Here is a 15229-nt window from a genome sequence, read left to right on the forward strand (position 1 = left end):
GACAGCATCCTACAGCTGCCTGAAACTGTTCTGAGCAAGTGTCGTTTGTATGCGAGGGACCGTGCCTGGCTCCTCTGCACTCAGATCCGCTTCCAGCAGCAGGTGCTGTCGGCCCTGCAGGGATGCTCCTGGTTGGGGAAAAACGCCTGGGGCGGGGCTGGGGCCTCCCCGAACCTCGTTCTCTGGAGGGTCTCTGGGGCCGTCGTGTTTCTCAGGGGAATGGAGTGGGTGGGTGGGTGGGTGAATGAGTAGATTGAGGGGGATGGATGGATGGAAGGGGGGAAATTATGGAGAGAAAGGACGACTGGGCAGGAAGAAAAGGATGGAGAAGAAAAAAGATGTAAGGAGAGGGGGGAGATGCAGGCGACACGGAGAGAGTAGAGAAAGCGGGAGAGGGGATGGAGAAGGGGCTGAAAGGGACCATGTAGAGCGCAAAGGGGGACCAAGGGCGGTGGAAAGGGAGTGGGGACAGGAAGGGAAGGGGGGCACGCGAAAAGGAGGCCGGAGGACCCCGCCGCGCCTTTAAATATTCGCGCGCTTAGGCATCCGTGCCGCATCCATGTCCTCCACTCCCCACGGGGACCCTCGGACTCGCCCCGCGGCGGGCGCTGCCTGCACGCAGTCGGTCGTGCCCCGCCCGGTCCGGCCCCGCGCGCCGCCGGCCGTGCGGGGCCCCGGCGCCGCCACCGCCCCCCGACGGGCCGCGCGCGGGGCAGGGCGGAGGCGCGCGGCGCTGACCGCCCCCGGCCGGCACAGCCACCCGCCCAGCCCGCTGTCCGCGTCCGGCCGTCCCGCTGCGCTCCCGCGCCCCCGCAGGGGCTGTAGGGCTGGGCGCGGCCTCGAGGGGCGAGGGCGGTGGGGCCCCCGGAGCCATGCGCTGAGCGCCCGGAGCAGCCGGCGAGCGAAGTTGGGGTGGAAGATGAACAACGCCGGTAAGTGCGCGGGCCCGCCGGGAAGGGTCTCTGCTTCTGGACATCTTTTCCCCGGAGCTGGCAAACGCCGGGCGGGCTTCCTTCCTTCGGCTCCCTCCTTCCCTCGGGCCGGCACATCTTCTCACCAGGATAGACCCCCTGCACAGGCACAGCTCCTCCGGAGCTCGCGTCCCCCTTCGTCCCGGCATCCCTCCTTCGGGGCCGGCAGGTTCTGGGCCGTGCCGCTGGGGCTGCCACCTCTTCCCCGTGCACCCTCCGTCCAGGGCCGGCCCTCCTTTTCCCTGCAATCCAGCAGATGCTCAGTGGCTCCCCGAGGCTGTGAGTGCCCATTGCTTGCCCAGCCATTGAAGGTTCAAGGGCGGGCGAGGTTAGGTGCTCCGAGGACAACCAGGCTGGCAGACCGGCGAGGCTAAGGGACATGGCTGTGCACCCACTACTCCCTTGGATACACTCAACCGTTCACGAAGTTCCTAGAAAATCTGCTGTGAGTTTCTTTCCAAGAGGATATTTTTGGGAGGAGGTTATGTTTTTTGCAGAATTTGCTCTCTAAGGCAAATCCAAACCCTTCCTCCTCCTTTCTGTTAACTTTTCAAATTTTTCCTTGATGGAAACTAGGAAGGTGAAAGAGACGGAATAAGGGAACAGGCATTCAACAGTTGAAACAGAAAAAAGAAGCCACTGGAAAACTGGGGCAAACTTTAAACTGTTCACCAAGACTTTCCAATTTTCAGGGATGAGGCATGTGTGCGAAAAGCACAACAATATAGGAAACAGTTATTGCTAACTGGAATTATTTAGAAAAAATTAAAGCTCTTTCTAGAATTAAGGATGCAGAGCAGCAGATCTTTGTTAGCCCTAAAAATTTCCGTTGTGTTTGCTTGCTCCAGGTAAACATTGCTGGGCACCTCACTTGCCATGTATGGGTACATACCGAAGCCCAGAAATTTTACTGCTAGATACCTTGCCCTACAACTGTTCTGTGTTGGGAAACTATGATTCATTGTTTGCCAAAGCATAGTAACATAGGATTGGAAAAGTTACTTTCTGTCAAATCCAAAGTTATACCACTCCTCTGAATTTAAAGCAAAAAGGTTCCTCTTCCTCTAGTAGTCCTAAAATCTGGTGATAGTTCCATTCTATTTTCTGATGCTGGTCTGGATTCTGTCCCTCCCAAGAGACAAACTCATTTGAAAATGAAGCCATCCAAAAATAACTTCAGCAATGATGCTCCTACCTGTCTTTCTTCATCTCTCCATTATTTAAAACAGACCAGCTCTAATCTACCCCTGTGTTCAGTGGAAGTGCAGGGTAAGGAATATTAGATGTATCCACTAAACTTTATTAGTTTTGAGGAATGTAGCACCAAACGGGACTGCCTTCATTATCAAAAGTGGCACCCATTGTTATTACTGCTTTTAATAATTCCTCCAATTATATCCTAAACAAAAACTTTTCAGGTAGCTCTCCTGCTACTCCTGGTTTCCAGACCAGATTCAACACCATTTATTCTTGTGATTACATTGTCCTTTTGCTTAAAAATAGTTCTTTTCCTCTTCTGGTGTTTACCTCCAGGTTGTATTTATAGAGTGCTCATATCCCTTCTCAGCCTTTGTTTTGTATGTTTGCACAATGCAAAGAATGTCTCCCCCATCAGTGCAAAGCAGAACTTCCTACTGAATCTGAAGGAGAGGGATATTTATTAACTGGTACAACTTGGGCACCAGCCTTAGGCTATCATTGTATTATAGTAAGTAATGCATAACGCCAGTAAGTAGAGTCATATATGCAGGCATATATGGCAGCCTTGATCCCACAGAACTTAAAATAATGACAGACTGAGAACAGGAAGGGAGATATGGATTATCCTCAGAGATGCAAAACTGATATGAAAAGATGAAGCAATCCACCCAAGGCCACAGGAAATCTGCGGTAAGAGACAAGAGACCAGACCAGCTTCATATATAGGACCTTCTAGCCTCTAGTAATTTTTTTGCCAGGTGGTGAAATGATGTAAAATGAAAAGCATATAGACATTAGACTCCCGATTGTTCAGAGATATAAGCAGACTGTATATTCTTTCAGCTGCTACTGAAAGTGATATAGGGAAAAACCTTGTATGGACCTGTCAGAGAATTTTAACCATCATCTTTGGCTCCCAGGAAGCAATATATGAAACAACAGGTTGTCTGCTTCAGTGTTAAGTTACTGTTGTGAAAACAGAGCCAAGCTGGTAACATCGCAAACGCTTACAATTACATTAAAAAGAAATGTATGGCAGTACTTTACAACCAAGGTTTTTTGTTATGTTCATGTGGTTTTTTGTTGCTAAGCCCACCAGCAAGACTTATACGTACGGTCTGCTAGAGACAGTGAAAACACGGGAGAATTTTTAGGATCAAGATGGTTTTGGTATTGAAATATACCCTTTCCTGATTTTATTGCCTCTTGAATTTTTCCCCTTCTCCAACACTGTTTCATTGTGGAATATTATGCTGTTGTATTATAATTATAGATGACTGCAGTAAAGTTGTATAGTGACAGAAATTTGTAAGGTATTGATCTGATATCCCAGCATCATAATGCACTGATCTGATCATAGAGTACATGTTCCTGTAACTGTATGTAGCAGCAGAGTGGGGTGGGCTTTGACAGCCCAGTTGTTAATATTGCAACTATGACTTTTAAGATGATAAAATTCCTTTGGGAATTTTTGGGACCGTTACTAGTGACTATAGGTCTATCTTCACACTATGGAGCCCTCTTGCTATATGCAGAGTACCTTTGATCACAAGAACACATATTGATAAGATAGATACTTCTCAAAAGTATCAGATTTACAAAGAACATGAAATACCATTTTCATAAATATCTGAGGCGTCTAGGGGCCTGCTGATTTTGACCTTGTATTTCAGGTTCCTGAAGTTTAAATTTGCAAAAGCCATGTAAATATCTAATACCTGTTCAAGTCAAACTAGTACCTGAATCTGGACTGGAACCCCACTTAATAGGAAGAGTTGCAGTCCTATATAATTTGAAAATCCTAGTCTGAATACGTTTTCCATTTCAAGTGACTCCCATGCAACTGTTTCCACTTCTTATGTAATTTTTGTAATCTCTGACTTTTCTCCAGTAGTGTGAAAAAAATTATGCACTTATATGCTGTAAAACAAAGAGAACTATTTCTGCATCAAATATTGCACAATTAATAATATGGAAGAAACAATAATAAATGGAATGTTTCAATGGAAGAAGCATTATTAAGTGCTGGAAATAGAAGCAAGGCAGCACTAAATGGAAATAAGGGCTTCATTTTTTAAATCAACAATTAATTACAGGATTAAAATATGGTGATACTAAGATGTATAGTCTGCCTTTCACTGACTTTAGACCAAAATCATCTAGAAAATCAGTTTTAACTTCATTCTGATATAGCTATGTGAAATTATAAAGCTCCTGATCAGAGCTGAACAGAACTTTCTCGTGTCCTTGTCTAGATAGTCTCCCTCTACCTCCTATTTCTCAGACACTTTCTATCTGTGGATTTCAGTCCCTTCTTCCTGGGCAGAAGCAGTGGCAGATAAAACTTGGTTTCTACCAGGATTCTCAGTTTGGCGCAGTCCCATCCCACTGTTGCAGTATTGTCCCTTCACCTGCCCTGTCACTTCCACCCAAAAGCTCTGCAAATCCCTGAACAATGCATTTCTGCCCTCTGTCCTCAGTGCCTTTGCCATTTTAACAAATGTCTGAGTTGAATTAGTGCCAAAGGCATGGAGGAAGCGCAGGTCCACAAAAGTTCGTTGGTCAGAAAAAGCTACTTTCACCATCTTAAAAGAAGCCTGAACTGGATTGCAGCACCAGTCAAGGCTGGAACCACTATATGCACTCTGGAGCTATGTACTTTCTTGAGTCGCTAGCAGAGACCATGGCCCTGGGACACGTGTACAGTATATCCAGGCAAATGTGAAACCTCAAAGTTTAGTAGTTCTCAGTGGTGGTGTTTTGTAGGTATGGTCCCTTATATACCCTAATTAAATTCTAGGCTAAATTTGAAATCCTAAATTTGAAATTATTTGAAAGCGGGTAGTTGCGGTATTTCTGGTAATACCATACCACAAATTATATATTGTTTCAAAGAAACACTTGAACAGTGAAGGCTGCATGGGTTGCTTGCTATTCCAGGAGAGCTATACCAGGTGACCTGCTAGACTACTGTTGATTGCTTAGAAACTTGGACGGGAGGAGACTAATGTAATTTAATTTCATATGGATCATGAGGAATAGAATTATGCAGGGTTGCCTGAAGGAAGGTGGGCAAGGAGAGGAAGCGGTCCTTGTCAGTACAAGGAAGCACTGAACAATAAGGGGAGGAGCAGGCTAAAGGAATTTGTATTCCCCAAGAGTTTCCTTTTAAGCACAAGGTGGGTGTGTCTCCCTCCAACATAAAATACATCCTAAAATAAACATGCACAATTATTTGGGAGCATACACATTACTTATGGTGCAATGTTGCATTTAGAAGTTACAGCCAGAGCCTTTCAAGTGGCTCAGACAGCAAAGGAAGCAGAAATTGAAGCAGAATGAAGTTGTGATGAAAGGCAAGAAGCTGTGCTTTCTTTTGTTTGGGTTATTTTTTAAACAAACACTTACATTCCTCCTGTTACCTCTTCCTCACACTGCCACCAAAGAAAAAGAAAAATTGTTTAAGGAGACTCACAAAATACAAGATCAATGGACAAAGCAGTTAGGAAAAAAACGATGTAAGGAAACAGTAGTGACCAGTAGCTAGTACAAATGGGTAGGAGAAGGACACGACAATGCCTATTATCATACTGTGAACAGGCTCCATTACCATAAGTTCTCTTCCAACAGCAGTGTTACTGAAGGTACCAGAAGGAAAACTCAAGATTATTTGGTCCTTTTGCTGTAGAAAATTATCACTGGAGGAAAAGTGGGTAATTCTTTAAGTTGCATTTCTTTTAAGTGGATGTCTCCATGGTTATTTTACTTAAAGGATAAGAGTTCCTGTCATTATTTTATTTCAAATTTGTTTATACAACAAAGCTTGGAAGGTCCCAACACTCTCTAAAGTCCAGTCTTTTCCTCATTATTCACTGTTTTGGTACAGACACTCTCTGAAAAGAACAAGGATGGGAATGGAGAAACTTCAAGCTTTGTCACATTCCAGGAACAGACTAATATTTGCATCCTACTCTTGGATATGCGTTCCTAGGAAAGGCTAGGCACTGCAGAAAGTGGTGTAGTACCTCCAAAATGATGGGTTTTTTCTTGGAGTTAGTCCTGAAAATGTTTTATTAGGGTGGTAAAGGTGTAAAGACTCAGTTTTAGTTAATAACAAATTCATCCATTTTACTACCAGAAAGTTAGTTTAGGATGTTTCATGATTTCAGTAACTAATTTAAAAATGTAAAAGGTAGCTCTCGCTGCGGCATCAGGCTTACAAGATACTAAACCCACTTCTGTTGCCTCCCTGTTTTTAACTGGCAAGAGTCTCCAGTACTCTACAGCCTTCAACCGCTGCCTGCAAAAGAAGCAATGTTACTTCAGCAAAGGTGGAGTATTCATCATGTAACACTTCTGATTTAATGGGCGGGGAAAAACCAGTTACACATTTTGTGATTAGACAGACGCCCAGCAGCCTAAACCAGCAGTGGATACTGTGAAACACCGCAGTAACTGCAGACTGGTGAATACACAGTTCTCTCTCCCTCCTTTTTCATGAGTTAAGTCTCCCACATGCAGCTGGATAGGATAAAACTCCAGATAAAGAATAATTCTTAAGCGGTATATGCAATAAGGCACCTGCTTATAACAGATTTTTCATTCCTTCTGGGCTGAGATCACTGATTGAGTTTTTAACTTCAGTTTTTAACCAGAGAAAATCTCTCTGGTGTCTCATAACTCTAGAAAGACTGTTTTCTGATTACATCAGAATGCCAAATTGTCAGCTTCTTTCTGTGTATCAGAAGAAATTGTAGGAAGGTTAAGAAGATCAGAAGAAACAGCCTTTTATGCCTCCCAGAGTATAACCAAACAAATAACCAAATTTCAGTACAAATTACTCCAATTATACTAGGATAACAATAAGAAAAGTACTATGCCACCAAATATTGGAACAATCAGAGAATCTTTTTCAAGCAGTTTACATTCAGTATTCCTTTATTCTCAGTACAGTGCACAGCTCAGTTCTAACTGTCTGCACTTCTACGTATCTAAAGTCCACATTTCAAAATGCTCTAAATGCAACAGCACAGTAGCTACACTTTCTGAAGCTCATATCATGATTTTGGGTAGGATTTCACATATGAACAGAGTACCAGTTTTTGTCTTTTGAGATGCTGTTCTGTTATTTCTTGTGTGTTGTGCATGAAGATTATCCATGAAAAATTGTTTCTATCTTTGTAATGATGAAATAGTTTGTTCTATGCTTTTCTTTACAATGGAGAGCTCTCCTTTTTCCACCAGAATATGTGAATTAAAATTATAATTAGAGATTTCTGATTGCTTACCTATGTAATTATCTATTGATGGCCAGGAAACAGCAATAGGAGGAAACCACTTCTCCCTACTTCTTACCATCTGTAACCATTTGTTATGCTGGCTTCTTCACACTACATATTTTATTTCATAAAAAAATCACACCAGGGAGGATCCCTATTGCTGCCTATTTATGCAGTCTTTCAGCATTTCATTTAGTTTTTGAAGAATAATAATTTCAGGACCAAGACAGCTGGAAATGACTGTGGCAGGCAAGCTACTGAGTAAAATGGTGATATAGATACAATTTAATTTACATAGCTTCAATCTACTTTATTGCCAGTCTGCTTGATTTCCCCTACATATGTGTCAGCACTACCAGTAGAAACACAAGGCTGGCCTTATGTTAAATACATAACAATAAATGCATTTACATAAATACATTTAAAGTACATTTTGATGTTTAGAGAATTTTGTACCTCCAAGGCATCCTGGCATTTACAGGAGGGATGGAGGATCTTCTGACTAAAGGGCTGAAGAAGCTGTACAATGAAAACATAACTTGAGTTTATACCAGTAACTGTCTTCATGTTTTGGGTTGAAGTGTGATACATCCTTGGTTCTGCAGCTGTACATCTTTCCCCAAGTGTGTTAGGGCTGGATCTAGTTCAGTTCAGATGTGACCTTAAACTATGCTCACTGGAATAGCTACAGTGTCACATGGAGGGGCAATCCATATGCTTAGCTCCTTCAGTTCTCTTTTCAGCTTTTTGTTGGCTGGACTGCTTCTGCATTACAAGTCACTGATAAAGTGTATTGCAGGATATATTCTGCTGACTTTAATAAGAAAGCAAGATGACTGACATGACTTTTATCTCTTTTCTCCAGAAATTTCAAAACCACCATTAGCACCGAAACCAAAGATTATTGGTCATCTTTCTCCAGCACCTGTCTCCAAATTTTCTCCTTCACTGCCAAGAGCTGATATTCTTCATCACCCGAACTCTGTGTCTAGGGGTCCGAAACCACCTATTGCTCCCAAGCCAAAATTCTCAGCTGACACTGAGGGCAAATCCAGTGTTCCTAACAACAATAATTTAAATAAATGTGCAAATGGGAAACTGCTGTGTCTTGGTGGAGAACTGTGTGAAGGAAACCAATGCAATGCTGATTGCCTAGGATCTGAGGCAGATAATGAATACATTGTAGTTCCTGAAGGTGAGCTGCCCAGCAAAGACTCTAATGATTTGGAGCATGAGCATGATCAAAACCTAGATTCCTCTGTGGAAAATGAAGTCTCAGAAACTCCAGAAAAGGTAGAGAAGGAAGAGGATAACATTGCTAGTAATGAGAATACCAGTAATCGAGAAGTCTTCGGAGATGAGCACCGTAACTCTTCAGATACTGCAGAACCAAGGGAACCAGACTCTGAGGAGTCATCCAGAGACTATGATCAGTTCAAAGCACTTTGTGAGGAGTCATTAGATGCCCCAGATAGGGATAGCAATGCTACCAAGAATGTAGATGAAGATGAGGATTTTGTAGTTGATTGTACTGAAACCAAAAACAGGCAAGAAACTTCTTACAACCTGGAACTGGTCAAGAACAGTAGTGATTGTGAGACTGACGGTGATAACATTTTGAACAGAGATGAGAAAGTAATGGATGATACTTGTAGAGATACCATTGCAATGCCACTGCCTGCAGATGAATCAATCCCAGCTTGTGAGAAGGTAGGGCAAGAGGAGGAACTGCCTGAGATTTTAGAAATGGCAGATGGGTGTCTAGCACAAAATGATGACTGCAGTGTGCATGCAGGGCTTGATTTGAACATGGAAGGGGACTTAGAAAATGATGACTGTGCAAACCCTGACATGCTGCCTGAGGATGCCAGTGAAGAAACAAGTCCTGACTTAGAACTGTGTGGAGATGAACGCGGTGCCAAAAACGGTTTAGCAGAGTTCACCCATCAAGCAGCAGCTGAAGAGGAGGAAGTAGACCCAAATGAGCACAATAATACAAACACAGGAAATGCCAGTGATGGCTGCCAGATCACTGAGAGGAAAAGTGAGAAGACATCAGAGGCAGCCTGTGAAGGAAGCAAAGTCTCTGGGAAAGAGGAAGAAGAAACTGTGAATGCAGAGAATATGGATGACGGGTGTCAGATTGAGAATGAATGTCATGAGGAAATACCTGTGGAACATTCAGTTGAGAGTCTTCAAACAGAAGAAGCCTCTCTGCATGAAGATGGCATGATTTCTGATAGTCTACCTTGTAGTCCAGGGACGGAGCCAGAGGTAGAAGCTGTAGCTGTTGAAGAGGATAATGAAAATACTGTCAAGGCCTCTAAGTCAGATGAGTTGCAACTGAAAGACAATGAGGTGAAAGCAAACAGCCTCAGCAAAAGTGTCCAAAGTTTGCCTGAAGAGGTCCCACTTGAGGACAACTTAGAAATCTGTAAGCATGGCAAAATTAATGTAGAATGTGGGACCAAACGTGTTTTGCGTGAAAATCTAGCAGTCCCTGAAGTGGTCATTGTGACTGATGAATTGGAGGAAAGAGAAACTAGCAGTGATTCCCTAGATGATCCTTATGTGCTTCCTGAAGAAAATGAAATTGTCCATGATGTGCAGACTGATTTAGGATCTGATCACAGTAAAAAGGGTGAATTAGGCATGGATGGTGACAACAACTGGCTGCCCATTGATTGTAAAAGTATTGTCACTAGAACACGATCTCTCTCTGGGAGAATACCAGGCTATGTCCCAGAAACTGTTCCAGAAGAAACTGGTCCTGAAACTGATTTACCCTCTTCCCGAAATGGCTGTGGGACAGAAGACTTGAGCAATAATTCCTTTTCATTGGAAGGAAAACCAGTGGAAGCCAACAGGGCTTTACCAACCAAGTCAAGACGCTTTCTTTTATATCCTCGATCTTATTCTGTTGAAGGGAGAGAGATACCTATCTCTGTTTACAGAGAAAGTGATGTCTGTGTACTGGATGGTGTTAGAATAAAAAGGACAGAAGATAACTTGTCCTTGCCTTGTGTCAATGGTTCCTCAGGTAGTTTTTCCCAGCAAAATCATCTCTCATCATGTTGCGTATCTACTCCATCCTCAGTTGTTGATATACCACCTCCGTTTGAACTCGCCTACATCACCAAAAAGCCAATCACTAAAAGTTCACCTTCCCTTTTGATAGAGAATGACTCACCTACTAAGTATTCCAAGAAAAAGAAGTCTTCTTTTAAGAAGTTTCTTACTCTAAAGTTCAAGAAGAAAAGTGAGAATAAAGTTCATGTAGATGTTAATGTTTCTTCTTCAAGGTCCTCATCAGAGTCTAGCTATCATGGGCCTCCTAGGCTGATGGAGCTGGAAGGAAGGAACCTAAGTAGCTCACCTCAACTAAAATCTCATGTGGGTAAGCTCCGTGCATCTGAGTCTTCCTCAGCTGTTCTTTTCTATAAGGATGGTAAAAGAAAAGGAACGCCCAAGTCCTTCAGCAGGAGTGTGTCAAGGGTGGAGTCCTTTGAGGACCGGTCCAGACCTCCTTTCATGCCACTGCCATTAACAAAACCTAGGTCTATTTCTTTTCCCAATGCTGACACATCTGACTATGAGAACATTCCTGCTATGAGTTCTGACTATGAAAACATACAAATTCCTCCTCGGAGATCCACCAGAGCAGGAACTTTTACTGAGTTTTTTGAAGATCCCAGCAGGGCATTATCTGCTGCTAATGAGAATGATGGCTATGTGGATATGAGCAGCTTCTCTGGCTTTGAAAACAAGCAGCAAACCACAGACCAGGAAACAGAAAGGTACTGTAATAAATTATTATGTAAGACATGCTAGCCTTGGCCAAACAAGCAAGGCCTTCCCTGCTAGGTATCCTAGGCAGATTCTCCATGTTGGCTGACTTACACCCCTCTCAGGAAATGCTTACAAGAAAGATTGGAAGAATACAAGATAAGTGAAAAAAATTTTATCAGTGAAAAAAATAAAAGACATCAAATTAACTCCTTACTTTGTAAATGAATACTGGATCTGGATCCTATGATTTGCAGGCAGAAACCAAAGAATATTCAAAAATATTTGGTTTATACAGTGGATCTAATTTTAGTTACTGGCAGGAGAAACGGGGAGAGTTTGCTTTGTTCTTCAGTAAGAAGGGTTTCTCACTTCTTGACTGAATGAAAAGAGAGCCTATATGCTGGAAGGGGCCCTGCTTCATTTTTTAATTCCTGTAAGTTTCTCAAAACAGTAATATATACATAATTTGTGTTTCAGTCCATCAGTTAAGTATAGACTAGAAAATCCCAAATCATGAACTAATCAGACTAGACATTGAATTTTAGAAGTTGCTTTAAGGGCTATCATGGCCCTTGGACAGAGCTGCTAAATTAGAAATGAATTAAATAGTTCTGAAATCATATGCACTGCTAACGTTAATAACAACCTTTCACCCCATTCCATCAGGTTATTTGCAAACATGAAAATGTCTTTTTCAAAGGAATGTAGGAGCAATGCATTTAACACCTTTGAATTTGAACTTGCTGTCAAATTATAGCATACAATCAGTGGAATGCAGAGATGTAAATAGGACTGTTTTCTATTAAGTTTGTGTTTAACAGGTAATGAGATAACAAGGTGCAAAGCAAATGAAAAGGAATGTCTTTAATGCAGTTGCATTTTGTTAGAGCTGTATGAAAAAGATAAAAATCTTAGAAATAAGATTTTCGTGCCCATTTGCATCCATCATTTCTCTAAAAGATTTAATATTTGTGTTTCTTTGCAACATTTATTTTTTCTGCTCATCTCTCTTGTCATTGTGGATAGAACAAACTATGGGCATTTCACAAACCCCTCTTAGGGTACTTTGGATTTAGGGAGTAAAAGAACTTTTCTGTAATGCCTCTGAATGAGTCTTGCAAACCATTTCTAAGACACAAATGATGTGGGGTAATGAGTGAGACATGGGAAAAGAGATTGCATTAAGGCCTAAGCAGTGGATCCAAATGCACCTGAAGCTGAGGGTTGTGGAACACCGGCCTGTGGTTTAGCTCTTTGGGGACAATGGCTGCCTGCAGTATTGAAAGCTCCAGTGATGCTGACACGGGGACATGGTGGAGTGCAATGCAGCTTCACAGCACACACCACCACATCCACAGAGCAGCAAAAGCTACATTACTCACTTGCTTTCAGTGGTTTGCATTTTACCTAGCACACACATTTGCTGTTGAAAAAGCTGGACAGTTCTTTGTATCCATGAAACACCACCCGTTGTAGGTAGTTCTTGAAGAACCAAGTTAAAAATATTAGGACTACGTCAATTGCTGTGACTTGGGCCCATTTATGAACTTCCTGTGAAAGCCTGTAGTTTCAAAGGGAGAGCCAATCCAAACTGGTTCAGGAAGTCTCGAGGTCAAGGCATGAACATAATCTTCAGCCTGCTGCTTGTTGTGCATGTAGTTTTTGCCACTGGGGGTGAAATGAAGGCTAGGCTCCTGTACAGCTCCTTTATCAAGATAACCAGGGTGGAGGGGAAGAGCACCAGGCAGACATAATTACTGCTGAGATAGCTATTATTTGCTATATTTTGTCAGCATGATTTGGACAAAGACATGCCTGAAAAGCTTTGATGAAATGTAAATACACATCCCATGTACATACACATGCAGTGGCATAACAGACTTGAAGAAACAGTGTATGGCCTAATTGAAAAGCAAAGCAAATTGTACAAGCAGGTGCACCTATTTACACATGCATACATGATGTGTGGACATGGATTTTTTATTTGCTGCTAAAGTAGTTTGGCCTAAAATGCCTTGCCATGGATTTAAGATTTCTAGTAAGAATATCTATCTAACATACCTCTACCAAAATGGCATAAAAAGTTTCTTTGAACTGCAGCTTGCTCATATCCAGAGGCTTTTTTCAACCGTTTGAGAGTACAAGTGTGTTGGATTAAACCCTTGCAATACATGGTTTTTGAGCCCATGAACTTCTTTTTTGTGCATTCACCTGTAGAGCACTTGTGCTAAACATCTGGTTTACATCTGCTTTACCTTATGGAATTGCTACACTTTTGATGAATAACCAAGTTCAACTCTTCTATCACACTTCAGAGAACAGAACATGAGCGTTATAAAAGATTATTATAAACCAGGAACCTTCCCTACTGTGAATGACTGGGGAACAGCAGGGCAAGAGGGGACTTCGCAGAAACTCTCTGATGAGAAGATTCACTGTTTAAGTTTCTTGCTTAAAAGGACAGACATTTGAAGTGCGCTGCTATGCAGTCATCAGGAGAATCCTAACAGCAATACCAAGATTTTAATCAGCTCTGAGAAATACAGTTGTAGTATTACAGAATCACAGAATCACTGGGTTAGAAGAGACCTTCATGATCATTGAGTCCAACCCATTTCCTGACACCTCAACTAAACCATGGCACCCAGTGCCACATGCAGTCTTTTTTTAAATGCCATCCAGGGATGGTGACTTCACCACCCTCCCGGGCAGACCATTCCAGTACTTTATCACCCTTTCTGTAAAAACCTTTTCCTAATATCCAGCCTAAATTTCCCTTGATGCAGCTTGAGACTGTGACCTCTCATTCTGTCAGTTGCTGCCTGGAGAAAGAGTGACCTCCACCTGACTACAACTACCATTTAGGAAGTAGAGTGATAAGGTCGCCTCTGAGTCTCCTTTTCTCCGGGCTAAACAACCCCAGCTCCCTCAGCCATTCCTCACAGGGTTTGTGTTCCAAGCCCCTCACCAGACTTGTCGCCCTCCTCTGGACGTGCTCAAGCGTCTCAACATCCTTCCCAAACTGAGGGGCCAGAACTGTGCACAGCACTCAAGGTGCTGAGTACGGGGGAAGGATGACCTCCCTGCTCCTGCTGGCCACACTATTCCTGATACAGGCCAGGGGTTATTGGTCTTCTTGGCCCCCAGGGCACACTGCTGGCTCGTGTTCTGTTGGGTGTCACCAGCACCCCCAGGTCCCTTTCTGCCTGGGCACTGTCCAGCCACACTGTCCCCAGCCTATAACGCTGCAGGGGGTTATTGGGGCCAAAATGCAGGACTTGGCACATGGACTTCTTAAACTTCATGTTGTTAGTCTCTGCCCATCTATCCAACCGTCCAGGTCTCTCTGCAGAGCCATCCTACCTTCCAACAGATCGACACGTGCTCCCAGTTTTGTGTCATCTGCAAATTTACTAAAGAAGGACTCAATCCCATCATCCATGTCATCAATAAAAATATTGAACAGAACTGGCCCCCTGAGGGACACCACTGGTGACTGGCCATCAGCTGGATGCAGCACTGCTCACCACCACTCTCTGGGCCTGGCCATCCAGCCAGTTCTGAACCCAGCACAGAGTGGTACTGTCCCAGCCGTGGGCTGCCAGCTTGTCTAGGAGTATGCTGTGGAAGACAGTGTCAAAGGCCTTGCTGAAGTCCAAATAGACGACATCCGCAGCCTTTTCCCCATCCACCATCCTGGCCATCCTGTAGATGCTGCATGATGACAGTCAGTATAAATTGCTCCATTATTTTGCCAGATACTGAGGTCAGGTCTATAATTACTAGGATCCTCCTTCCCACCCTTGTTGTAAATGGGTGTCACACTGGGCAGCTTCCAGTCATCTGGAACCTCACCAGTGAGCCAATACTGTTGGTAAATGATGGAGAGTGGCTTTGCAAGCTCCCCTGCCAGCTCTCTCATCACCCTGGGATGAATCCCATCTGGTCCCATAGATTTATGAACATCCAAGTGGCTCAGCAGTTGTCTGA

The 15229-nt window shown here is 43.2% G+C and overlaps 1 protein-coding gene across 1 annotated transcript in view; it reads left to right on the forward strand.

Moving 5' to 3' along the window:
* Positions 1-272: 272 nt before the first annotated feature.
* Positions 273-15229, forward strand: part of FGD5 (FYVE, RhoGEF and PH domain containing 5) — a 75405-nt gene continuing 60448 nt past the window's right edge. The window contains exons 1-2 of the mRNA XM_005490175.4: positions 273-932; positions 8316-11247. Of these exons, the coding sequence (XP_005490232.3) occupies positions 560-932; positions 8316-11247 (3305 nt within the window). The 5' untranslated portion in view covers positions 273-559. The remainder of the gene's footprint in view (positions 933-8315; positions 11248-15229) is intronic.

Source organism: Zonotrichia albicollis, chromosome 12 (genome assembly GCF_047830755.1).
Source record: "Zonotrichia albicollis isolate bZonAlb1 chromosome 12, bZonAlb1.hap1, whole genome shotgun sequence".
Taxonomy (NCBI): Eukaryota; Metazoa; Chordata; class Aves; order Passeriformes; family Passerellidae; genus Zonotrichia; species Zonotrichia albicollis.